The following is a 27,499-nucleotide window of genomic DNA, read 5'->3' as shown; positions in this document are numbered from 1 at the left end:
TAGATCACTGAATACATTATTGCTCTCTTTTGGCCTCTTATTTTATCATGCATGCTATTAAGGCTGTAAATTTTTTGTTTTAAACCCAGATTTATATGCATTCCACTCTTTTGACATGAGTATTTTCATTCTCACTCAAACTATTTTTTATTTTTCCTTATTATCAGCTCTTTGACACAGGAGCCATTTAGATAGCATTGCTTCATTTCTAGAAAAATGAGGATTTTCGAGTTACCTCTTTATTGCCTTTTGAGTGATCTGAGAACATGCTTTGTATGGTTTCTGTCCTTGGATATTTCTTGAATCTTATTTTATGGCCCTGTACATGGTTTTTTGTAAGTGATTCATACTCTGAAAAAGTATGTACATTCTGCAGTTGGTGGTCAGAATGTTCTTTACATGTCAGGTCACATTTGTTTATTGTGTTGTTCACGTCTTTTATACCTGTACTGTAGTTTTTTGTTTTCTTCCTCTCTCTAGTGGATGGTCTATTTCTGCCTATAGGTCTGCCAGCTTTTAATTTATACTGTATTTTTCATTTCTAGAATTTTGGCTCTTTTATATGCAGATTTTCTGCCAGAAATTCTTCTTGTTGTCTTTTTTTTTTAATTTTTTTAAAGCATTCTGATCATTCTTTTTAATACAGTGTGTTTTTGAAAGCTCAATCATCTGCGTCCCTTTTGGGTCTGTTCACGTTGTCTGCTCCTTCTCTTGATTTTTAATCACAACATCTTGTCTTCCCATGTACCTAGTTATTATGAGTGCTGGAGACTGTAAAATGAACAGTTGTAGAGAATTTAAAACCTAGAGTAATGGTATCTTGGAGGATTTACATTTGTTTCTGAGAGCTGGCTAGTGGAATTGGCAGTCCTGGATCGTTTTAATGCAGTCAAGGATTGAGATGATTTGAAGCTGGACTTTTTAGTCCATGTGAGATCCAGACTGTTTCTACTTTATTTACTTCCAGCGTATGACATAGTAGAGGCCCAGACCCCAGTGTGGGGGGTTCAATAGGTCCTTGCTGGGTGAGCTTCAGTGTTAGACCCCTGAGATCTGAGGGCCTGTTAAAAGTTACTGTGTCCAGTTCTTGGTGGCTTCTTATAGATTTGGTAGATGCCCCTAGGGGAAATGTGTCTTTAGGTGCAGGGTTTCCATTATCTCCCAGATCTTGACTCCACAGTTCGTTAGTGCCCAGGAGTAGATCTTTTTTTCTACACTTTTGTCCAGCTTTTCTAATTGCTCTTGTCAGAAAAGCTTTTTGAATTTACTTTCTCATACTGGGTAGTGGAACATCTTTGTTGTATAAGTTCCTTTGGTGAATTAGTGGCAGCTAGGGTTGTCAACTGTGGCCCTTCCTCATCTTCTACAATCATCCCCTTCTAAGCTACTCTACCCACTTAGGCCTTTATGCTGTTTCTTAGCGTGTCCCTATCTTAAGACCTTTATTCTTGCTGTTTTCTTTGCCTGGGACTCTTCCCCATATTGCTGAATAGCTCACTCGTATTTTCTTCAGGTCTTCATCAGAGGGTCACCTTTTTGACCCCATCAGTGATACCTTTTTGACCTTGCTAATGAGCACCACATATGAAATAGCAGCACCTCCACCCCCTCAAGCCTCTTATTTTTCTTCATTTTGCTGACGACCATAAGACGTGATTAGTTTCCATCATTATGCGTATAAGTTCTTTGAGACAGTGTTTTGTTTCCATTACCTGTCCAGCACCTAAAGTTGTCCTGCACATAGAAAATGCTTAATATAATATTTGTTGCTGAGTGAATATAAGAATGAAATTATAATGAAGATAAAAGTACAGACTTCATAGTGTTTGTGAGGATTAAATAAGTTAATACAATTAAGTGAAGCCATTTGCAACTAAAGTAAGTACAATACCAGGCATATGGTAAGCACTCACATAGTATTTCTCAAAATTGTTGCCTCGCAAGTGATCCCTTCTCATTTCTAGATATGGCAGAGATTGAAAATGACTTGCTTTTTTTAAAGCACCACCCCCCCCCCTTTTTTTTTGCTTACATTAATATTATGATTAACCCCAGATTTTATAGCCTTGGGGCTGGGATGGTAGAATGAAGCTTAATCCATGGGACTCTATTCATGTAGCTGGAGGATTTAGAGAATAGATCTGTGCATTTAAACCAGCTTATGATTTCCAGGCAATCAGGATGCAGCTTTTAATGTAACTTAATGAGTGGGAGAGTGATTGAATAGACATCGTTCATTTTTAACTTTGATCTCGTAAGGACTCCATTCTGGGAGACTGGCACACTCTCAGTTTTAGGTAATGCAAGTGAAATACAATACTAAGCAGATATAAGCAAATATTATTTTCTGTTGAAGAGAACATCAAGATTTATTGACCTAAGTGGTAAGTATTGACTCAAGCAAATGCTGAAGTCAATGTTTACCGCAAGGGACAGTAAATCTTGATGATCAGAGAATATGTAGTTAATCTCAGAGTTTCATTAGAAGTATCTGGAAATCTTGTGGAATGAATCTCTTGAGTATAACTTTGCTTTTGGAAAAACCCAACAACCATCTTTTAAGTTGAAGACACAGAGTTCTTTAAAGTACTTGGACATATTGATGAGATTTTTTCCTGATTGTTTTTAACTTGGACAGCCGAGTTCCTGCCTTATGTCTGACAGTGTTATGAGCTAGCTTCTTTATCCAAGAAATTGATTGATATCAAGTTTAGTTAGATTTTGTTTATATTGTTTATATTATTTTGCATGATATTGTATATAAGTCTTAATGCACATAGTTTATAAGATAAAAGACAAGGAACAAATATCTTTAACATTTATAGTTTAGCGGAAATACAGGATCTCTATGTATGAAATAGGCAATGACACAAGGCTACGTATGACACTTTATGTTTCTGATATCATAGAAATTATTTTAGAAAGTTGAGAGGAAAGTTGTTGAAAACTTAATGGAAAAGATGAACTGTAAAGAAATTCTTTTTTTTTTAGTTTTAATTTTAATTCCAATTAGTTGATAAACCATTTTAGGTATACAGTATAGTGCTTAACAGTTCTGCACATCACCTGGTGCTTGTCACAACAAGGGGACTCCTTAATACCCATTATATATTTAACTCAACCCCTCGCCCCATTCCCCCTCCTTTCTGGTAACCATCAGTTTGTTCTCTTTAACTAAGAGTCTGTTTCTTGATCTCTCTCTCTCTCTCTCTCTCTCTCTCTCTCTCTCTCTCTCTCCCCGCTTTGCTTATTTGTTTTGTTCACTAAATTCCACATTTGAGGGACACCTGCATGCCTCAGTCAGTTAAGCATCCGACTGTTGATTTTGACTCAGGTCATGATCTCATGGTTCATGAGGTTGAGCCCCGTGTTGGGCTGTGTGCTGACAGCATGGAGCCTGCTTGGAATTCTCTCTCTTCCTCTCTCTCTCTGCCCCTCCTCTGTTTGTGCTCTCTTGCTCTCTCAAAATAAATAAAAGGAAAAAAATCCACATACGAATGAAATCATTTGGTATTTATCTTTCTCTGATTGACTTACTTTGCATAATAGTCCATAGCTCCATCCATGTCATTGTAAATGGCAAGATTTCATTCTTTTTTATGGTTGAATATATATATGATATATATTTATATACACACAATGGAATATTACATATATATAATATAATACACACACACACCACATCTTCTTTATCCATTCATCTACTGATGGACTCTGGGCTGCTTCCATATTTTGGCTGTTGTAAATAACACTGCTATAAACATCAGGGTGTGTGTATCCCTTTGAATTAGTGTTTCTGTATTCTTTGGGTAAATACCTAGTAGTGCAATTGCTGGATCATAGGGTAGGTCTATATTTTTAACTTTTGGAGGAACCTCCATATTTTTCCACAGTGGTTACATTAGTTTGCCTTCTCACCAACAGTGCAAATGTTTCCTTTTTCTCCACATCCTCATCAACACTTGTTTCGTGTGTGTGTGTGTGTGTGTGTGTGTGTGTGTGTGTGTGTGTGTAATTAATTTAGAGAGAGCGAGCCAGGGAGAGGGACAGAGGGAGAGAGAGAATCTCAAGCAGGCTACATGCTCAGTGCAGAGCCCAATGCGAGGCTTGATCTTACAACCCTGGGATCATGACCTGAGCTGAACTCAAGACTTGTACACTCAACTGACTGAGCCACCTGTCTTGTGTTTTTTATTTTAGCCCTTCTGATAGGTGTGAGGTGATATCTCATTATGGTTTTGATTTGCATTTCCCTGATGATGAGTGATGTTGAGCATCTTTTATGTGTCTGTTGGCCATCTGTATGTCTTCTTTGGAGAAATGTCTTCTGCCTATTTTATTCTTTTTTTTCTTTTCCTTCCCCACTCTCCTCCTTTTAAAAATAATCCCTACACCAATGTGAGGCTCAAACTCACAACCCCAATATTGAGTTACACGCTCCACCCACTGAACCAACCAGGTGCCCCTGTCCATTTTTAAATTGGATTATTTGTTTTTTGGGTGTTGAGTTATATCAGTTCTTTATATATTTGGGATACTAACCCTTTATTGGATATGTCATTTACAAATATCTTCTCCCATTCCTTAGGCTGCCTTTTAACTTTGTTGATTGTTTTCTTTGCAGTGCAGAAGCTTTTTATTTTGATGTAGTCCCATTAGTTTATTTTGCTTTTGTTTCCCTTGCCTCAGGAGACATATCTAGAAAAAAGTTGCTATGGCCAATGTCAAGGAAGTTACTGCCTATGTTCTCTTCTAGGATTTTTATGGTTTGAGGTCTCATATAGGTCTCTAATCCATTTTGAATGTTTTTGTGTGTATGGTATAAGAAAGTGCTCCAGTTTCTTTCTTTTGCATGTTACTGTCCATTTGTTGAAGAGACTGTCCTTTTTCCACTGCATATTCTTTCCTGCTTTGTTCAAGATAAATTGACTATATAGTTGTGTGTTTATTTCTGGGTTTTCTATTCTGTTCCATCGATCTGTGTGTCTGTTTTTGTGCCAGTACCATATTGTTTTGATAATAAAATCTTGAGTAGGATTTGAATAGGCGGAAGGCTGTTTTAGTGTGAGAAATGATTAGATTTTCCAAAGCATAAGATTTTAATATGTGGGCTTAAAAATTTTCTATAAGTAATACATGTTAAATTACAGATATATTTGAAAAGACACAAATAAAAATAAACCCTACCACCAGAGATAACTACCTTTAACATTTTGATATATATCTTTGTAGACTTTTTTCTCTTCCTGCATATACAGGTGTGAAAAATGCAAAAATATTGTATGAATGAATGCCAATTCATATGAGTAAATGAGAAAATAAATATATAAAAGGATAGTATTGTTTCCTAAAGATTCATTAGCAATTTTTTGCTATTATAAGCTTATATCTATGGCAGTTTAATTGATCAGTGAAAGTACTGCGGTCCTTGTGATTCCTAAGGTTTTCCTTCCTGACCTCATTGTTTTGACTGATAATGAATTTGTTATAATTTTCTTAGGTGCTGGGTCTTCAGCTCTGAAGAGGCCATTTGAAGATGGATTAGGGGATGATAAAGATCCCAATAAGAAGATGAAACGAAACTTAAGGAAAAGTGTGTATTCTTACAGATGTGAACTAGAAAAGATTTGTAGTGTCAGACAAGAAAAAAAAATTTCAAAGTGAAGAATTTGATTTGAATTTGAATTTTAAGAGCATATCTTAACAAAAATTGATGATTGAAGAACTTTCTTTTGTTTTCAAGTTTCATTGCTTAAGATATATTAGTATTGACAAACTAAAATTGATGTATAGATGTAGTAATTCATATCACTTGTATAATGATATTAGCATAATTTAAGTGGCTTTAGAATTACTTATGAAGTGAAATTAATTTGTATATGTGTCTTCAAGTTCTTGCTTTTTAAAACCTGGTGAATTTATAGTGATCACTGGGAACCTACAAATGCATAGGTTAAAGCAAAATGGTTTAATTTTTGATCTCTTTTTTTTTTTTTTTTTTTTTTTTTTAACAGTTCTGGATAGTAAAGCAATAGACCTTATGAATGCACTAATGAGGCTAAATCAGATCAGGCCTGGGCTTCAATATAAGCTCTTATCTCAGTCTGGCCCTGTCCATGCCCCAGTCTTCACAATGTCTGTAGATGTGGATGGTACAACGTATGAAGCCTCAGGGCCATCCAAGAAAACAGCAAAACTTCATGTAGCAGTGAAGGTACAGTATTGCTTTTATTTAGCAGGGCTTTTTTATTATATGTCATAAATAAGGTGCTTATTTTCCTAAAATAACAGTATTTTTAAAGATTTTAATGACAGTGACATAGAGACTTTTGTTACCTCTGGATTACAAAACATTTCTTTTTTGGTTATAAAATTAATATGTGTTGATTATATGGAGTTTGGAAAATGCAGAAAAAAGTAAAGACATAAAAAATGGGCAGATCACTAATATTTATATATAGTATGTTGGTTTTATTTACTTCCAATCTTTTTGTTTGCTTTTTTTTTTTTAATTTTTTTTGATAGAGAAAGACACAGAGTGCAAGCAGGGGAGGGTCAGAGAGAGAGAGGGAGATATAGAATCTGAAACAGGCTCTAGGCTCTGAGCTGTCAGCACAGAGCCCGATGCAGGGCTCGAACCCACGAACCGTGAAATCATGACCTGAGCTGAAGTCGGGATGCTTGACCGACCAAGCCACCCAGGCACCCTTGTTTTTTTTGTTTTAACTTGAGCTTACAGTGTGTATGTAATTTTATCCACTGATTTTTTTTTTCATTTACTGTATTGTCAGTGTTTTCTCATGTTATTAAAATCCTCACAAATAATTTTTAATGGCTTTATGATATAACATTTGGATGCACTATTATTTGTTTAAACATCTTCCTAGTATTGAATATTTTCTTGTTTGCAGATTTTTCCTGTCATAAATAAATTTAATTATTATATTTGTGCATATGGTGCCTTTTCTGTATTCCAGAGTATTTCCATAGGGAATAGGTTCAGGATTGAACCAAGCAATCATGCATGTAGGTTTGTAGAAAGTTTCTAAATACTGGAATTTTTCCATGAGTGCGTTTGCTGTCTCGTAGATTAATGTGAAAATGTCAAAGATCATGTAGACCAAAGATTGGTTTTCACTTAAGAAAAGTTCTGTTATGTAACAGTATGGCATACGATAGAATTGGTCTGTTTTCATGATCATTCCGCTTTGCAAGTATTATTAATGTAGATGTGAACATTATTCCAGATACCAAGGATGTATCAGTGAATAAAACAAAGCCCTTGGCCTCCTGGAGCCTGCATTCTAGTGTGGAAAGAATTGGAGACAGACAACAAATATACCAATGAATAAATTATATGTCAGGTAGTAATAAGCACAATGCAGAAAAATAATAAGCTGTAAAAATATAAAACAATAGATTATTTATGTTATGTCTTGTTTACAAAAGGGTACTTTAAGTATGATAAAACAGTAAGAGTTTAAAATGAGGCAGAAAAAGAATTAATGAGAAATGAGGGAAAAAAATCCAGGAAGAAAGCTAAAAATACAGTTTAATAACTTAGCTATAATGTATGCTGAGAATGAGTCACAAATTTAGATCTAAGATCTCTAACATCTGACTCAAAAGCTTGTGAAATGTCACTGTCTGTGACATAAGAACAGACAGTTGAGTATGAGGGTTACAGTTGATTTAGTATAGAGATCAAGTGGGCATTCTCCTTGAGTAGGTTTTCATTAAAAGGATAGCAGTGATATCCTTTAAAGTTATCTATGATGCAGTGACAGTTTGTGGGTTGTTTGTTATAATCGCCTTTAATGTAAGCTAGTGGCCTCATAGCAAGTTGCAATTCAGTAAAATATGGGGGAGTAAGAGCAGTGGCTGATTTTGTAATATGACAGGATTTAGAGCTGTTTGTTCTCATAATTACTTTTAACATTTTGGTATGTATTTTTCCAAGCCTTTTTTTTTAAACTGCAATTCTAAAATCCAGGAAGCACTGAAAATGAAAAATATTTCTCTACATTTGATACAAACTCATTTGATGGGAAAACCTGACCTGAATTGATGCAGGAGTACTTTAGTCTTTACTATTTCATTTAATGTGAATATTTTATGTTTCTTTGCACAAACGTGGGGTAGCATCTGAACTTACTGGGGATTTGGAAAATATATAGTAAATATTTTGTATTAGCTTTCTAAACTCCGAAAAACTATGAATTCTCAAAATAATCTGGTCCCAAGGGTTTTAGATAAGGAATGGTAGGACCTACATAATGTGTATATAAAATATATATTTAAAATAAGTACTTTTTTGTTCATCCAAAAAATATGAGTTTTTTATAGTTATCACAAAGATTACTCTCCTTTTTAGTGATGGCCTAATATTTTTTTATTATCAGTGTACTGTAATGTATAATCCTTTTAGATTTAGATGCTTCTAGTTGATTGCTTTATATCTTTTTGAATTAGTCTAATTATCCCTTAAGATATATATTCTAGGGTGCCCACCTGGCTCTTTTTGTAGAGCACGCGACTCTTGATCTTAGGGTTGTGAGTTTAAGCCCTATGTTGGGTGTAAAGCTTGCATTAAAAAAAAAAAAAAAAAAGAAACAAGTAAACATGTGTTCTAGAAATGGAATTTCTGCATCAAGAAGAGGGCACATTTGAATGATCCATTCAGTAAATATGTATTGGGCTTCCTATTATATGTCAGGTATATATTGCCAAATTGCCATCTATATATGGTAAGTTTCAGGTTTTGTTTATTATTTAAAAAAATTTTTTTTAAATGTTTAGTTTTGAGAGTGCATGTGCCTGAGCAGTGGGGAGGGGGGCAGAGCATCCAAAGTGGGCTCCACGCTGTCAGCACAGAGCCCAATGTGGGGCTTGAATCCACACCACAAGATCACGACCTGAGCTGAAGTCAGATGCTTAACCATCTGAGCCAGCCAGGCACCCCTCAGATTCTGTTTATAAGAGTTTGAGAGTGTTTGGGGCGCCTGGGTGTCTCAGGCGGTTAAGTGTCCGACTTCAGCTCAGGTCATGATCTCGCAATCTGTGGGTTTGAGCCCTGTGTCAGGCTCTGTGCTGACAGCTCAGAGCCTGGAGCCTGCTTTGGACTTTGTGTCTCCCTCTCTCTCTGCCCCTCCCCCACTTGTGCTCTCTCTCAAACATAAACAGTAAGAAAAAAATTTAAAAAGCAAGAGTTTCAGAGTGTTTTATGTTTTATATCTAACACGTGTTTATGAAAGTAGGTCCCAGTAGATAAAAATTCTTACATTCCTTACTCAGTAGCTTGGTGTAGGGATCTGTACCTGTTAAGACAAATCATATCAGAGAATGAAATCAAAACAAAATAAGAAAAAAAAAAAACCATCTTGCCACAGGAGCCTGGCTGCTCAGCCGCAGGCACCCTGAAGTGATGGAAATCAGTTGCCAGTATTTTCTTTACTCTTCTGGCCCTTTTTCTGCTAGTTCCTCACAAAGAACACCTTGAGAGACATAATCAGCCATATTCCATGAAAAGAATCTTAGTCATTGTGGGGAAAAGGTCTGCTAGAGGAGCGAAGGCTCTTTGGAGAGGTTCTTGGAGCCATCATTTCTTCACTATCTGAAGTCACGGATAAGACTTTCTTTTGAGTGGAGAGCCATAGGGTAGAGTATGTTTCCATTTTACTTTTGTATAGTCTTTGAGGGGATCATCTGTCTCGGCCTCAGCTCCCCTTCCAGGGGAAAAAAGGCATGGTTACACTGGATTTCCCAGTCACCTATGTCCAGGAATTGTCTTGTGATTTTTCAGCCCAGTTGATGTGTTTATTAGGTTTGATTTGTTTGCTAGACACTTGAAACTTAACTTTTTTTTGGTATACTAGTTTTTCTGACTTTAATGTTGATTCTAAGCAAATTTTTGTTTTAGATGTCTGAGAGCTCATTACTTTTTTCCTTTTAAAACTCTTGTAGCATATACTAGTTAATACCCTCATGTGTTCATAGAAAAATGATCTAATTTGACATTTTTTTGTTAGTTGGGCTATATTACAAGTACACTGTATCCCTTGAGCTTATCCATCAGTTGTATAAACTATTTATAGTATAGTGAAATATGTTGCTACAATAACAAGTAAATAAATGAATATGGTATGTGAGAAAAGCACAGAGAGAAATGGTGTTAAATAATTCACATTAGACTATTTTAATTATCTACGTTAAGAAAAGCTGCATGTCTTTAGTTTTTATTGGAATAGACCAATCAGGTTTATTTGTGAGTCTTGACTTTCGACTTGTAGCTTGTATTAGCTAGTGTTCATTCCAGACAGATAACTATTCTCTTAGGATGAGATATTTCAGGAGAGGGTATTACAGGACTTAGATAATAGAGAAGACGTTTTCTTTATAAAATAGTGACAAGAATAAGATGTTAACATTCTTGATGTGTAGTACTACCTGAGAACTTCTAGAACATAAGATATTGAAAAGGGGTTCTTGGCTTTCTCCCTGTGATTACAAAGTATTTATGATTTGAAATGTTCAACACAATGCCAAGTTCTTCATACGAATTGGGTGAATCAGTTTCAAGTTTTCATGGTACAGAGTTCTACTTATGTCCATTTTTTATAGTTGTACTATTTTATGTTGGCAGAATCTGTTATAGAAGATGCTATTGTTTATAAAGTTTGGGCTGCCTGGCCTCTCACTTGTCAGGCTATAATAACCATTTTTTGACACACCTCTTAGGTATAGGTATGGATAGGGATCATAAAGAAATACAACATTAAGTTGCTCCGGCAACTTAAAACAATAGTCAAAAGCTGAAATAGATACAGAAATCCTTAGGAACCTATCTCCATATATTTTGATATAAACCTTTAAATTAGTAATTGACAGTGCAACACAACTGCTTGAAAGAGGGTTATAAAGATGCTAGTGAACATATTGTCTTGTAAACATCTAAAAAGCAGTATCACCTGGAAGAAGATGTTAAAAGCCATGCTTGAATGTGTGTATGCTCACACACACATGCGTGCTCACACACACACACACTGTTCAGAAAACTTTATCTTTAAAAAAGATACGAAATGCCGGGCATTGAATGGTAATAGAAGAATGGATATTGGGAGAAGTCATAAAGTAACTAGGCCTTGAGAGACAGGGGTGGAAATACAAACCTAAAACTGTTCCTGGTTCACTTAGTATAGAGAATAAGTCTTTGAATCTGAATCCTTTCAAGTGTTGATTATGGTTTAAGTTGAAAGCAAAGAGGACAATAGTAGAAAGGTTCAGAAAAAATGAACAGGTAAATTGGTTCCAACCTGAAGACTTCTTGATTCCCTTTCTGTGCTAATTCCTCCTAATGGATTGAGTCATAGAATTTAGAGGTCAGCTAATCAGTCTTCCTGTTTTGCAGATTGGAAAATTGAGGACCAGAGGAGAAATACAGGATTAGACTGCCAGGTCTTTTCTATCCATTGTACTTCTTACATTATGCTGTTTTACTTTTCCCCTCACCTTCTTGGTTGAATTTGGCCATACTGTTTCTCTACCTCTTGCCTCCAAACTAAATGAACCAGAAGCAGCCTCAGGTTTGCATTTCTGTCATCCTTTATTTAAACCTAATTACTCTGAGGATGTTTTTCCCATTCTCTGTGGTGAAATTCTAGCAGGTAAATTTTGTTTAACCAAGGATTTGTAGATTTAGACCATCTTGCTCTTCCTGAAAGGTGTTCCATAGATTCAAATGTTGTGGATTTGAAATTTGTTCTCAGTATTTTATCTGTTCTCAGTGGTCTCTGATGTTTGAATAAAACTGAATCTTAATGTAATTTGTACAGGTATTACAAGCAATGGGATACCCAACGGGCTTTGATGCAGATATTGAATGTATGAGTTCCGATGAAAAGTCAGACAATGAAGGCAAAAATGAAACAGTGTCTTCAAACTCAAGCAATAATACTGGAAATTCTACAACTGAAACCTCCAGTACCTTAGAGGTATATTTATATATTTTTTTCCTAAGAAAAAAAGTAGTGTATGTAGATTATAGAAAATTTGAGAGATGTGGAAAAGTGTGAATAAGAAAAAAGCATATACAAATGTATATAGTCCAGAGGCAGCCATTGTTATTATTAATATTTTGGTTTATTTCCATCCAGCCTTTTTCTGGGAGTATTTTTGTGATGGCAATTGTATTTCCATGCAGTTTTACGTCTTGGTTTTTTTTTCACTCTCAAAATATCTGTAACGATAACTGCATAATGCACAATACATAAATGTACCCTCATGTAACTAGCATTTTCTTTTTGCTGGCCACGGAAGTTCCTTCCAGTATTTCACAGTTATAATGTTATCAGCACTATCAATAATAACTGAAGAGTGAAAAACCAGAAGATCTGGCAGAGGAAATGTAGGATTATTTGAAGTTTGTGCTGAGCTGTGGGAGGCCGTGGGTCATCATCAAGTCAGTCTAGCCCTGAGGGAGGCATAGCCTGATCTAGTATGTTCCTCAGACTCTGAGTATGTCCTGACCTATGAGCGTATTGCCACAGATAATAGAATGGGACAAAAATCCAAGTACTGGGTATACCCAGCATTTTTGGGAATTCATGGGGCCCTTGTTTATTGCATTCTGCATGAGCAAAATTGGCTTCAAAGTAACAGCAAGAGGTTACATTAAGTAAAAAAAATGTTTTCATTTGTGGGCATGAGTATTTATCTGAGACTTAGTGCACTATGTAGTTTTTTACTCTGTAAACCCCTTGTAGTACCTGTTTACTGCCAGATGCTGCAGAAATTATGTCCAGAGCCTCAAGATGTTCTCAGGCTAGAAGCATCAAAGGCATGTTCATAACTAATTATAATGTAATATGATAAGTACCGTAATGGCAAAATGAATATAATAATGTGAAATCTCAAAAGAGGAAGTGATTAGGAAACTTACACAACTATAAAATCAAAGGGAGTAAAATGTGAGCGAGGTTTTAGGTGATGAGGAAGATGTTGCTATGTGGAGAAGAGGTAGAAAGAAGGCATTGGGGCCAAAGGAACAGGAGGTTATAATGGCCTGGGGTTGTGAAAGTAGGTGTTTGAGAGGCATCAGGTGGGCTGGTGGGGGGTGGGGGAGCAGAGAGAGGCTGAGGCCCGACTTGTCATGGGATATTGTGGAGAGACTGTGGCGCCTGGCTTTTGAGAGGCCCATTCATTCACAGGTGATGGTCACAGGCAGGGCAAGATGTTTTAGTGGCAGTGTTATAAAGACTTAGGAAAGAAAGTACTCATTAATTATGAGACTCAGACTATTAAGTTGAGGGGAATGAAGGAGAGGGCGAACAGTGTGGGCTGCACTGATAGCCACATCCATGTGTGGCAGTTTTGGTAGTGAACACATTCATGCTTTGTTTCTATATAATGTAGTCATGGCATGGGCGTGGGGGGAAAGAAAGCCCTTATTCTTCATTTAAGTTCTTCATTTAAAATTAAAATATTACAATGCAAATATTTGTATGTCTTGACTCATTTTTTATAAAAGTGATTTCAGATTTGGAAAGCAGAGAGTAATTCCCATAGACCTAGTTTCAAAAATTACTCATTACCTTTTAAAGATGGAGACTGGACATTTGCTTTGAAATTTTAAAAAGATAGATTACAAAAAACTCTTCAAAAAGTGATTTTTTTTTTTTTATTGCATTCGACCCAGGCATGTTTATTAAACTAGGCTTGAAAAGTTGTCCAGTGTTTGACTTTTTCTACAGCATTAACCACTTACCAAAATCAGCACAGAGTAGTGTGTTAAGAGAATCTTGCTGTTCTTTGAATTTGTAACCTAATAATTGTTTTGGGCATTCATCTCTTCAGCATTTCTTGAGCAATTACTATGGTAGAATTAGAGGCATGATCTCTAACCTCAAAAAGTGCTCAATCTTTGGGTCTTTCCTTTCTCAAGATTATAGTTGCAGTATTTTGTCATTTGTTTTATTTTTGGTGCTGTCCTGCCTCTTCATTTGAGCCTTCACACTCTTACATGAAGTACTTCTTCTCCTTATTGCAGTCTTAATCCTTCCTCGAATGGATTCTTTCTGCCACTCCTGGCGTGATTTTTTTCTACAACACAAATCTAGTCCTGACTTTTCTAGATTAAATCTCTCCGTGACTCCCGATAGTTCATGATAAAGTCAAAGCTCATTTGCATGGCATGCAAAGTCCTGTATGAATTGGCTCCTTTGAGGGCGTTTCTGATCGGGTCCTGCCTTCCTGTCCTCACTCCCTTATACAGCCACACTGCGCTTCTTGCTGTTTCCCAAACAGATGTTCTTTGCTTCTCTTGGGCCTTTCCGTGGCTGTTTCTTCTGTCTAGAATGCCCTTCTCCTTTGTTTCTACCTTATCATGGTCCGGTACTTACCTCTTTAAGGTCAAATTCTCATGTCACTTCCAGGAAAACTATCCTGATTGCCATAGAAGGTGATTCCTTCTGCTGTGTTTCCATAGCACACATCTGTTCTATAATATACACTGTTTTAAAGTGATTATGTCTGTCCCACTATACTCTAGCTCCTTTGGGCAGAGAATGACTGCTTTTATTCTTTTTTTAAATTTCAGAATCCATAGATTGTAGCCTACTGTTTTTACCTTAGGTGCCCTTAAATCTCTTTGGAGAGAACTGAGAGATGTGTAGGAACATTTTGTTCCCATCTCCCAAATTGAAAATTATTTCTTCCTAACCCTAAAGATGAAAAACAGTGAACACTCAGATGTCATGTGAATCTCAACTGTTCTGTCCACTTTGTTAGTCATTTAAAGTATTATTCTTAGATCATGAACACCACAGAGCAGACCCTAGAGTGCCACGTAATGGCAAGGCCATGTTGCTCTTGAATACTGATCAGTTGAGACAGCCCTACTCTAGAGGCAGATTGGCTTGATGACTGATTGCCGTGCTTACTGCTGTAGAGTTTCCATACCTTTAAAGATATTTTGTCATTTGTATATTGAAGTGATCACACATTCTAGCTCCTAAATGCTTTACAGTATAATTTTTGAGCGTCTTTTCAGCAGAAACCTAGTATAATTGTATTAATGAGAAATTTAATACTCTAAAATCTTACTTGATTGAACCTCCTTTTAGGTAAGAACTCAGGGCCCTATCCTCACAGCAAGTGGCAAAAATCCTGTAATGGAGCTCAATGAAAAAAGAAGAGGTCTTAAGTATGAACTCATCTCGGAGACTGGTGGAAGCCATGACAAACGCTTTGTAATGGAGGTGTGTACCTAGATTCAAGCCAACCTTTTCTCCTCAAAGACATAGCATATCCTGAGCTCATATGTAAAAAAGTTTTAGACTGAGTTAATTCTTTTGGCACTATGTGACTTTTGGTTTTTCCCGTGTTGTGATACATTTAAATGAAAACTATATAGAGGAATTATATGGGATAATTGCAGAGTGTTGTTCTTGATTTTAGGTAGAAGTAGATGGACAGAAATTCAGAGGTGCAGGTCCAAATAAGAAAGTGGCAAAGGCAAGTGCAGCTTTAGCTGCCCTGGAAAAGCTGTTTTCTGGACCCAATGCAGCAAATAATAAGAAAAAGAAGATTATCCCTCAGGTATGAGTTAAGCATTAAACCTTTGCAATACTTTTGAAAAATATTACCAGAATTAAGTTTCCTTTGTCTTTGTGCCACTTTCTCTGAAGTTGTTTCTTTTTCTTGCATTTGACAACCTTTTCCTTGAGTTAGATCGTGAATACTATAATAATCCGTGTTCTGTGGTCTTTGTAGGCAAATTACATATTAAAAAGAGGCTATCAGTATTACTTGGGGGCTTTCGGTCACTCTGGATGAAGTAGAGCATTGAAGGATCTGGACTTTAAAGAGATGTTGTATTTGTTTAGGGGAGCCGCCGAGAGTACAGGGGCTTACTTTCATCAGAGTCTGCAGACACACTTCCATTTCCTTTCCAGTTTTGTCCTTTTGCATTATTTATTTTGTGTTTTCCTTTGGGGGCGACACAGTAAAACTTGACCCTGTATTGCTTCTGTTCATTCCTGACAATGGGAATGTCAGTGCTGCTGAAGACCCAGGATTATAGCAACGTCTTTAGAAAAGATGGCCTCCTAATTACATGCTTTTGGATAACAGGTTCTTCTGTTATTTATGCATCAAAAATATTTTCTAGACATATGCTATGTACATGATTGTGAGGGCAAAAGAGATACACTAGTGAATATGAGACATGTTCTCTCCCTGGTAGAAAGTTCTCCCTGGTGGAAAGTGCTGGTTCAGTAATGTGGTAGAAACAAGTCACTTGAAAATGTTTAGACTAATAGGAGGTAGCTTAGATTATTTAAGATTCTGTTTTAGTTGGTTTAGTTTCTTTTACATATGCCGAGTCTTCTCGAGGAGGGTAGAATTGATCCCGGTTTGTAGATGAGGAAACAAGGCCCAAAGAAATGAAGACGCTGCATTTAGTAGCGGAGCTAACTAATGGTAAGATCTTTTTAAATTGGGTTCTACGGTGGGCATTCTGTTGCGTATGATAGACATTGTAGAAATTTGTCTTGTCTTTTACTCATCATAATAAACATTGTCTAAATTCTAGGATTCAAACTGTAAACAAGGAAAACTAACTTTTACTGAGATACAAAATACAAATAAAGTGTTTAAATTGCACTGGTACACACATGGAGAGAGAATAAGTGGAATTTATTTTCCTAAAACCTTCCAGGATGTTTGCTAAATTAGTAGAAAGATAATTGTTACCTTGTTTGTTTTGGTATGTTTTTACCATGAGTTACATCTTGTATTGGATCATTTTAGCGTTTAAAAAGCTAGTGCAGATAGTTATTAGGTAGTTAAGTTTAGTTCTAGTAGACATGAGCTCTATTTGTGTGGGGTCACTCTGCTGCCACCAGATTGTTACTTCCTGACTACTTGGATTAAACTGTTTAAAAAAAAAAAAAACAAAAAAAAAACACAAAAGATGTCTTCATGAAGTTCACCCGTTTTTAGAAATTTTCCATACTAGAAGCTATAAAACTCATGTGTTCAATGTGCTTGACAGCCAAGAAGCAGTCTATTTTGGATGTGTGGGCTACATTTTTTGTCAGCCAAATAGAAAAAATGGCTGTCCCTGTGCATGATACATTCGACCTTGAAACTGTCTTCTCCCCAGTTATTCTAGTGGTACAGGTGCTCCCAGGAGGAATGAAAGATGATGATTTTTCAGTGTGCGAGAAATGTGTGTATGCTCTGATGTTTAAGCTGTTTGAGATCTTGTTGACTTTATTCATTGCACAGTGAGCTTTGAGGCTCTCTCTGCACCTCCTTCCCTGCACCTGGGTTATAGCAGGGAATTCTTGTAGTTTCTAGTTTGAGTTTTTGTTGTGTCTTTATGTTAAAAAAAAAATAAGTGTAATGTTTAATTGAAAACTAGATGTTCTTGATTTTCTTAAAATTTCAGTTTTAGAAAGGGATGTTTTAGCAGACTTGTGTTCTGTTAGTCCTTATCCTACTCTTCAGAGTTTTCTATTTTCTCAGTTGCTCTTTCTACTCTGAAGTAAAGAAAACAAAGTGTGGGTATCCTTATCCTCACTGTACAGTTAGTGGGGAGACTCTGGTAGATGTAGCGATTATGTGACTTTACTGGAGTCTCATGGCATTTTAGAGCAAGAGGGGACTTTAGAGGTGGTATTTATTTAATGATTGGTACATACACACATACACATACAGCGGCAGAAACAGCCTCAAAGAAATCATGTGACCTTCCTGGAGTTCTCATTTTTGGCCTTCCTGTCATAGTTCTGTGTGTGTGTGTGTGTGTGTGTGTGTGTGTGTGTGTGTGTGTGTGTGTGTGTTTTAAACTCCACTCAGGTTCACAGTTGATTCTTGGTGGTTGGTTGTTGCAGAATTTTTTCGTCTGTAGGTGGAGAATTCAGTGGATTTCGAACCTAGGTATCAAGTGCCCATATTCCTTTAGTCAGGCCTAAAATGACTTTAAATATAATTTGACTGCTGAAATTTGTGTATAGAAAGTGAACTCTTTCTGGGTAATCCTCAAGTGAAAAGAAGAAATTATTTGCATATTTTTATGAGCCAACATATTCTCCAGAACGGCTCTGTAAGGTAGGTGTCATTTTTATTTTATAGACGATAAATTAAGGTTCAAGGTCATAGATGACTCATTGACTCATCTACAGGCTCAAGTTTCTCATAGAGGTTGTGCATTACAGAGACGATGAGATGTTAGTTCTTATTTTTCTTGGTAATGAAAATGTGTTATTTTTAACAGGCAAAGGGTGTTGTGAATACGGCTGTGTCTGCAGCGGTCCAAGCTGTTCGGGGCAGAGGAAGAGGAACTCTAACGAGGGGAGCTTTTGTTGGGGCTACAGCTGCTCCTGGCTACATAGCTCCAGGTATAGTACAACCTGTAGGAGGCCTGCTTCCTCTTCCGGGTCAGACTTTGAAGAACAGCCTCTCCTTTATTTTCTGGGGTTAATTATACACGGTCTCTGGAAACATAGCAGGAGTGTAAGACGGTGTGCATGGAAATTCAAAAAAAGAGAATCTATGGAATGTCATAGGTTTTCCCCTGGCATCTGCTGAGTGACTAGAGGCTTCCTGGAGGGAGGTGACAGAGGAAGGATATTGTACCTGGTTGAGGGGATGTATTTTGACAGTGAGGAAACTAACAGCTGCTCCACGGATTGAGGGGTGTGGATGTTGAGCAGGGTGCATTCAGCAGGGGCCCAGAAGGTGGTTGGGTGTGACAGGAGAGGGAAGCTGCTGGTAAGAGACTCCCTCACTGGGGTGAAGCCTGCTGTTAGTAGCATTTCTTTAACTCAGTGTTTGGGATTCAATAAAGGCTACAGAAGTACAAACAGGAAAAAAAAAAGGGGGAACTTACTTAATCCAGAGCTTACTCTACGTCAGAGACTTTTGCATAAATGATTTCACTTAATTGCTTTTTAATCTTCACAGTGTTTCCTCAAGTAGAAATTATTTCCATTTTCTAGATGAGGGAACTAAAGTTTAATGGGAGAAGGCAGCTAGCTCAGGCTGAGACATGTAGCAGACATCAGAGCAGAGATTTGAACGTAGGTGTTTGCAGTTGCAGAGTTTATATTCTTTCTCTTTCACCACCTGGCTTGAGGGAGATGGGAAGAGATGCCCTCTTTTTGCCTTCTGTTCTAATACTCACGTCATTTCAGCAGTGGATACAGAGCTGTCTCATTAAAGATAAGTTGTCTGCAATATTGAACATATGGAGCTTTTTTCCTCTACGTTTTTTTAATTTGAGAGAGACAGAGACGGCGTGAGCTGGGGAGGGGCAGAGAGAGCGAGTGAGCAAGCTCTGCAGTGTCCACACAGAGCCCAGCATGGGGCTTGCACTCATGAAACTGGGATCATAACCTGAGCTGAAACTGAGAGTCTCAGATGCTTAACCAACTAAGCCACCCAGGCGCCCCCACCCCCGCTTTTTTTTAAGTTTATTTATTTGCATGTATGGAACTTTTGACAAGTAAACTGCTTGTAGTTGTTGGTCAGGATGAAATTGTCATAAGGATTGAATCTTACCCCATCAGTGTATTTTATGTAACATTCTTAAGAAGTTCACTTACATTGTGTGTGTGTGTGTGTGTGTGTGTTGTTTTCTTTTGTTTTTTTATTATTTTTTTAATGTTTATTTGTGAGGGGGTAGGAGGGGCAGGGGGGACAGAGGATCTGCAGTGGGCTCTGCACTGACATCAGAGAGCCTGATGCAGGAGGGCTCAGACCCACAAACCGTGAGATGATGACCTGAAGTCAGAAGCTTAACTAACTGAGCCACCCAGGTGCCCCATTTTTGTTTGTTTGTTTGTTTGTTTAAGAAAGAGAATGGGCTATTTGGGAAGTTCTATGGATGATGTGGTTTTGGAATTAAGACTTGTAGGAGTTGATTCCAGTGGGAGCGTAGCGCAAAGATGTGTCATACAAAGAATATATTCACTCATTCAAATATCATGTGCCTGCTTTGGGATTTTACTGTCATGGCTTATGATCGGGTAAGACATGCTGATGAAATAATCACGATTATAAACTGTGAAGGTTGTAATGAAGGAGAAGGGTATGTAATGTGAGGGAACATAACAGAGAAACTGGGTCTAGGCTTTGGGGCCTAAAGGCTTCCACAAAGAAGTGACACTTGACCTGAGCTTTGGAGAATGAGGAGGAGTTAACTCAGGGAAGACTGGGGTGGAAGAGTGTTGCACACAGAGGGAGCAGCATATGCAGAGACCCTGTGCTGCTGGACCAGGGAACTTGGCTGGTGAGAAGGATGGAGGAAGGCCAAGACGTCTGTAGCGTGGAGAGCATTGTGTGTTTTGGGTGGGGGGGTGGGGGGAGACTTGACAGGGACGGGAGTGATTCGAGCTAAAGCCAGATGTGCAATCCCAGTCCTGGAGGCTGTGGTTTGGATTTTGGCCTTAGAATGCTAAGTGCAGTGGGAAGTCATGAAGGGTTCTAAGGAGAGAGGTGACCAGATCAGACTTTTATAAAGATCACCATCTATAGTGTGAAGAATAGATTGTAGGGATAGAAGTGGATATGAAAAGACAAGTTAGAAGGTTTTGGTAAACTCATAGCCCAGGGCAGAGACAGTGCGGGTATCTCCAGCGGGTGCACGGCAAGGAGTGACCAGGTTGAAGACCCTCCTGCAGAAGCCTAATTAATGGATTTAATGTGGAGAATGAAAAAAGAGGGAGGTCTCAAGGATTTCTCCTGGCATTTTCAGCGAGAAGAAACTGGGTGGGTGACTTTGACATAGAAGGAGACTGCTGAGGGATGAGGCAGGGAGGGAGATGGAGGAGGACAAGGTTCCTTGTGGTTTGATTCTGTTTATATGTCCCAAACTAAGACACTCTTCTGTGCATCTCACTGTTTCTACTGATACTTAGTACTGTTTTGCTTTATTCCATCATTATTTAAAGGAAGCCGCTTTTATTAAATGATGACAGGCGAGTTATTGAGATGAACTTTCTTGCCTGTGCTTACGTGTTCAGTGGGGGCTTTGTCCATCCGGTAGCGTCTGCGGTTGCTTGGTCTTCGATGCCTAGCCCCCGCCCGAGTGGGAAACACCCATCATCTAGTGGTGGTCATCGTGGAAGGCATCATGTGTGTCTGCTTGTTGCCAGGCGTGTTGGCTTTATAGTAACTTTTCTCTTATGTCATCGCATTGGCCTCTTTGAAAAGGCCTGTCTCCTGAAGCTTTTAAAAATGAAGTTCTTTTATAGCCTAGAGAAGATTCAGATTAGGTCAATTAGATTATGAATAGGTTATATGCCATCTGCGGAGTGTCTTCTGTGCAACAGGGACTGTAGTAAGTATTTTTACATACATTATTTAATTACATTCCCCTGCCAACTCAATTACTGTAGAAGACTGTGAGGCTCAGAGAGGTTAAATAACAGGCACAAAGTCACCTTGCTAGTGAAAAAGCGGAGTCGAGGTTCGAATCCCACAGCCCGATCAGTGGCCAGCTTAGTAGTTGTGGTTTTATCTCTCCTTGAGGAGGCTTTGGTAAAACCCTTGAAACTGTAGCCTTGGCCGTCCAGCCAGCTACCTTTTCCTGGAATAGACATGATGGACGAACTTCTTTTTAAAGTATTAATTTCTCTTTTGGCCTCTGATACTGTTCCTATTTCATATTTCCTAGTGTTGCTTTCAGCTGCATTGCATCCTCTTGAAAGACAGGATTTGGGGAGCACTAAAGACTAAGACTTCGTTGTACTATCCCCAGTTTTATGTGACTTAAGTATAGACTAAAAAGTGAAAATTTTCATCTCTCTGGAAATGTTTGAGTTAGTCCCTAAAAGCAGTTTACTCATTCAGCATACATTTGAGTGTTTTGTTTTAATCAAGAGATTTGGAACTGTGCATTCGAAGATTGACTAACATCTGCCCCAGTGAATGCTTGAGGTCATATGAGGTAGGAATAGACACTTGAGTAAACACTGTGCAATGTGATACAAGTTATAACCTGGGGGGGGGGGGGGGAGAAGGAGTGAACAGCAAACCCAGGAGACTTTACAGAAGAGGTGACATTTGGTCCTGATCTAAAGGATGAGTTGTAGTTGGGCAGCTAGAGAAGGAGGGAAAAAAATCCTTGCAAGCAGCAGAAATGATTATAGGAAAAGGGGTTGTAATGTTAAAACAAACATTTTTTTTTTTTTTTTTTTTTTTTTTTTTTTTAGGTATAGTGTGAAGGGCTCATGTAGGTTTTATTCTGTTGTATTTTATTATTTTAGGGAAAGACAAGGTGAGCTGGGGAGGGGTAGAGAGAGAGAGAATCCTAAATAGGTTCCATGCTCAGTGAGGAGCATGATGTGAGGCTCGATCCCGTGACCCTGGGATCGTGACCTGAGCCCAAACCAAGAGTTGGATGCTCAACTGACTGAACCACCCGGGCACCCTTTGTTCTGTTTTATTTTGTTTAAAAAATTTTTTAAGAAAAATATTTATTTTGAGAGAGAGTGCAAATGGGAGAGGGGCAGAGAGGTAGGAGAGAAAGAATCCCAAGCAGGCTTCCTGCTGTCAGCATGGAGCTAACGTGGGGCTTGATCCTATGAACTGTGTGATCATGACCTGAGCTGAAATCAAGAGTCAGATGCTTAACCAACTGAGCTGCCCAGGCGTGCCCCTGCCTCTGCACCTCATTCTATTTTAGAACCCAGTTTCCCTAAAGATTTACCCAAGCAATTTAGTATTTATGGATATATTTTAAAAAATATTTATTTATTTTTGAGAGAGTGCAAGCGGGGAGAGGCAGAGAGAGAGGGAGACACAGAATCCGAAGCAGGCTCCAGGCTCTGAGCTGTCAGCACAGAGCCTGATGTGGGGCTTGAACTCACGAGCTGGGAGATCATGACCTGAGCCGAAGTTGGACGCTCAACCGACTGAGCCACCCAGGTGCCCCAGTGTTTATATTTTTTAAAGTTGTTTTATTGAAAGGTTAAAGATGGGGGCTTCTGTTAACACAGTATTTCTAATCCCTACTACACTATAAAGAAGCTTGGAAGATTTCTCATTTTGCAGATATGGAAAGACAACTCAGAAATGAAATGTTTAAGGACACAAAAGAATCTAGAGCCAGAACAAATTGATTCAGAAACTTCTCTGTTCTTTAGACTGGTTTTTATTGACAGTGTGAGCCTTTTCCATAGGCACCAGATGCTAATGTTAGTTTTGCCAACATTTACTGAGAGCCTCTGTGCTGGGGCCAGGAATTCAGATTATCAGGAGACATGGACCTTGTCCCCAAGCTCACAACCTGATCCACATGCCCATTTTTAGCACCAGTTGAGGCTTTAGCCTGTTGTGGCACTGCCTTCTGAAGAAACCTGGAAAGTTCTGTTTTCCAGCTTTAAAGAAATTAGTAATTTGAGTGATTCTCCGCGTTCTTTGTTCAACAAAGTATATGTCGGGAGTGGTTATTATGTGACAGACCTTCTGCCAAGTTGTGGTGATGCAAAGGTGTCAGACTTGGTGTCTGTCACCCTAGTGGGGGACACAGACACGGAGTCGATAATTGTAACACAGCGTGGTAAGTGCAAGGAGAAAGACTATTCTGGTGGGTTAGGAGAACCTTGTAGGTCGTGCGAGAAATCTTTCACGGTAAGCAGGAACGGAGGGTGCGGCCACTGTGGGAATGGCTCTCGTTCATCCAGCATCTAGAAGTCCTCAGGGCCCAAGATGCCGGGCCAGGCAGTCCTTGTGAACTGGGCCAGGACCGGTCGAGTGCCCTTTGCTCTGGACTGATCTGCTTTCTTCTCTTTGTACCAGGCTACGGAGCACCGTATGGTTACAGCACCGCTGCCCCTGCCTATGGTATGTATGCCATGTTTCTGATTTCTCCTCTTAGCAGTGCTGTCACAGCAATCTAGAGCACAGTTTGTATCCAGGGTTTCTTTCAATGAATTGGAGGATCTCAGACGTATTCATTCTAGTGACCCAACTTAAATTCCCTTTGAAAATGCCACAACCTTGTGGTTCTTGGTTTGGTTGGAGTTGCTCTTCTCTCCGCTTTGCCTGATTGAAGGACTGCCTGTTCTAATTGCCTGTTTCTGACCATATGGAAATTAAATATTTTAAGTAGTTCTTCTTACAGCCAACTTATACTCCATTCAAAGGCTACTGAAGGGCCAAACCCGGTTTCTGGCTTGACTGCTCGCTGGTTACATGGCTGCATTGAAGTTTCTGGCTTGAAACCGTGTGGGTGACTTGAGTTAGGGTTAGGAAATGTTCACTTCAAATTTGTGGCCATCGTCCTTTTCCGCAAACTTTGCTTTAGAGGTGGCGTAAATGAGCCCCAGCGTGGCAGTGGGCTCTCACCAGCAGCGTTACTGAAGTGCTGACTGCAGACAGTCTGTGGTACGTGTTACAGAATCATAGGATTGTCTCCTCTCCCTCCAAAAATAAGAAAGTAAAATAAAAGTAAATGCAGAAATGAAACTCAGTGGCCCTTTGGATAACTTTTGAATGAGGTTTATGTGGCAATGGAGGCAGTAGGTTTGGAGTCAGTGATATGCCCTCTTAGACCTTTTCCCTGAGGCGCTACACGTTGTGGGTCCGCCATCTGCAGGATGTCTGCCACCGCGAGAAGAAGAGAGCACGGGTGTGCGTGCGCGTGAGAGAGCGTGGCGCGAGCGTGTGTGCGTGCACGCGTGAGCACATGTTGGTGCGACCTCAGGCTGGATGTGCACGCGCACAGCAGGGAAGGACGTGGACTGTCCCACTGCTTGTGGCATCAGCCCTCCACACGAGTCTCAGGACCTTTCATTATGCTTTCTCTCTTCATGCGTCAGCTTTTCCATCTTTGTTCAGATGAAAATTATGGGTCCTTACGACACTGCTAAATTGAAGCTTCATCTGATGTCCTAACTGTAAAAAATAAGTAGAAAATGAACAGTTTTACGACTTTCCCCTTTAAGATAGACTATTTCTATCCTGGAAAGATGTGGAGAAGCTGCAAGTGTCAAATGTTTGGGGTGAGTTTTCTCTACAGCAAAGTGCCCAGTCTGGGGTTTCCTCCTCTACCGGAATGTTTCCTCTGGAACACTCCAGTATGGTCAGGGCTTCCCCAGATTCCCCACGTCCCTGATGTGGGGTGATTGGGAAGTGAGAACTTATTCAAGAAAATGTTTTCACCCAGAATTGCTTCTAAATTCAAATTCTCTAGTTCCTTGTGGTTTTGGCCATTTGCTTTTCCCATTCAGCCACCTTGTGGGTATCCTGGCCACCTCATCCCTCCTGTGAATTAGGTCTGGGCAGTTTATCCAAATGCATCTTGACTCACTGCTCCATCGTGCTATGGCTTGCGTGAGCGGCAGAGCACCCGCCTGCTGGGGCGGGTTGTTAAGTCTGTGTCTTTCTTTTAGACAAAGTGAAGTCTCACGTTCTTCAGTACAGGTTTGCTAGAGCTTAATTTTTCTCCTTGAAACACTGGTTTGTCTAGGCTTTAAGCTGCATTCCTGTTTTTCCTCAGTCTTTAATTTTTCTCTCTTGTTCCTCCCTTTCCTCTAACATTATACTTTCACCCTGTGGCCTCTGAGCCCCACTTCAGAAGGCTCCTCTCTTCCATGTGCCATATAACTGACTTCCAAAGCTGGTGAAATTTGATGCCCCCATTTTTCACATAAAAGATTTGGTTTTTAAATGTTACTGTGATGCCAACCTACTAAAACAATGCTTTATTTTGGCTGTAAGGTAAATATGTCTTTTGGCCTTTGTAAAGCTGTTGCATGTGGGGTAATTTCCCTCTGATCATCTGGTGCTCTTGAATACCTGCTGTTGCTGCTTTGTGATTTCACCATAGGTTAAATATTAGACTAGAAATAGCAGATTTCAAATCATGCTTGAGTATGCAGAAGTTTGTGAGGCCACAAGAACTCGTTCATTACAAAATTAAGAAAGTAGTTAATCTTTCCAGATTTGCCACGCCAATATCGGCAGTAGCCATTAAGAAAGTAAGTACCTGGTCGTGACTCCAGGTGGAGCGGTCTCTCTGGGGAGCGGAGGCCTGCACGGAAAGCTGTGCTTTGGGTCTTGACTGACAGCCATCCCTGTTTCTCCTGTAATATGTGATGTGCCAAATTGAAAACGATTCTGGATTTCTGGAGTCCCTCTGGAATATTAATCAGTAGCACTGCTTTTGATCTTTGGAACTCATGGCTGCTCACTCAAATGAAATTGCCTTCTGAATATCATTCTTCCTAGGATATAGCCCTCTTAATTTTGAGTGGAAAATAACTAACAATCACAATATTAGGAGCAATTTCAAAACAGGAGATCTGTTGAGAGGTTTGTGGGTCTCCTCCCAGATGGTTCATGTTGACTGACTAATCTGGAAAAGGTTAACGATAATTACTGTAAGATATTTTTTAACCTGAAATTTTTATTGGATTATTAAACTTATTTGGAGTCCTCTCCGTTTCTTTTCTCTGTAGGTTTACCCAAGAGAATGGTTCTGTTACCCGTTATGAAATTCCCAACATATCCTGTTCCCCACTACTCATTCTTTTAGCAAATGACAGAAGCTAATTCCTATTGAACAACAAATACAGTACAATACAGAATGTTAGAGAAAAAAGCCTTTTTATCCTGCTTTCTTTGAACACATACTTGATCAAAATTATTTGTAAAGAACATCTTTCCTACTTTTTGATTTTAACAAATGCAAATTTAGTTCTCTAAAACTTGAAAACAAAAAAGAAACTAGTTCTGTGAAACGGTACCTCATTTCCGGAAAATAACTTATACCAGCCCTTCTGTTCTAGGGAAATAAGTCTAGCAGTTCAAAGTTTAAGTTTTAAGAGGAGTATCAGATTATGTGAAATTAAATTTGTGAAGGATGTATAGAGTCTCAAACACTGATCACAAATAAACTGCTTTGTTGTAACACAGAGTACTGCCTGGTTCCTGACGCAGTCACTGATTCTTAGCTCTGATTGATATGTATTTGCCCCAGGGCACTTGAATTTGGGCTGTAGTTATTTTTTTTAATACAGTACAATAGAGACTTTTCATTTAAACTTTAACTTTGTAAATACTGAAGTGTGTAATTAAAGCCAATAAAATATGGGTTTGAATATTGTTTTAGCTTATTATTTTTGATATGTTTTGGTATCAAATTACAAGGAATTGAAAACTAATAATAACTTAGCCCTCGAAACCCATTCATTTGTAAGGAAACTGCTAAAACAAAGCAAAGGCAATTGTTAGCTTGAGCCAGTCTGCTCACTTTGTAAGCCCTTTGTACTGCTGTCCAAGGGCCTCCCCATGATAAAGGTACATTCTGTTATCCGAGCATTGCTTATTCAGATGATGGCACTACCCAGAGATGGGGAAGGAGGAATGTGATTATTTTAGTTTCCTAATTTCCAAGTTTTAAAAGAGAATAAATTAATCGATCAATCACCCTCTCTTGTTCTTGTGGCCTTCTTCACTCTGTAAGATATTGTGTTCACTTCCCTGGCTT

At 38.7% G+C, this 27,499-nt stretch overlaps 1 protein-coding gene across 5 annotated transcripts in view; it reads left to right on the top strand.

Moving 5' to 3' along the window:
* Positions 1–27,499, top strand: part of STRBP (spermatid perinuclear RNA binding protein) — a 94,311-nt gene that overhangs the window by 52,463 nt on the left and 14,349 nt on the right. For 4 of the 5 annotated variants that reach the window (XR_015243044.1, XR_015243043.1, XM_086683974.1 and 1 more), the window contains 7 exons: positions 5,501–5,593; positions 6,015–6,214; positions 11,832–11,990; positions 15,120–15,254; positions 15,454–15,594; positions 18,278–18,401; positions 23,806–23,850. Coding sequence is in view for 3 of the 5 variants with exons in the window: in XM_086683974.1 (XP_086540100.1) it covers positions 5,501–5,593; positions 6,015–6,214; positions 11,832–11,990; positions 15,120–15,254; positions 15,454–15,594; positions 18,278–18,401; positions 23,806–23,850 (897 nt within the window). In the remaining 2 variants the exon portion in view is untranslated. Of the gene's footprint in view, positions 1–5,500; positions 5,594–6,014; positions 6,215–11,831; positions 11,991–15,119; positions 15,255–15,453; positions 15,595–18,277; positions 18,402–23,805; positions 23,851–26,468; positions 27,441–27,499 lie in introns of those variants that run through there. The other variant, XM_086683972.1, reaches the window with a different exon arrangement.

The sequence above is a fragment of the Puma concolor genome, chromosome D4 (assembly GCF_028749965.1).
Source record: "Puma concolor isolate L17-30 chromosome D4, mPumCon1.1.hap2, whole genome shotgun sequence".
In the NCBI taxonomy this organism is placed as follows: Eukaryota; Metazoa; Chordata; class Mammalia; order Carnivora; family Felidae; genus Puma; species Puma concolor.
This window is presented reverse-complemented; position numbering and strand designations above follow the sequence as displayed.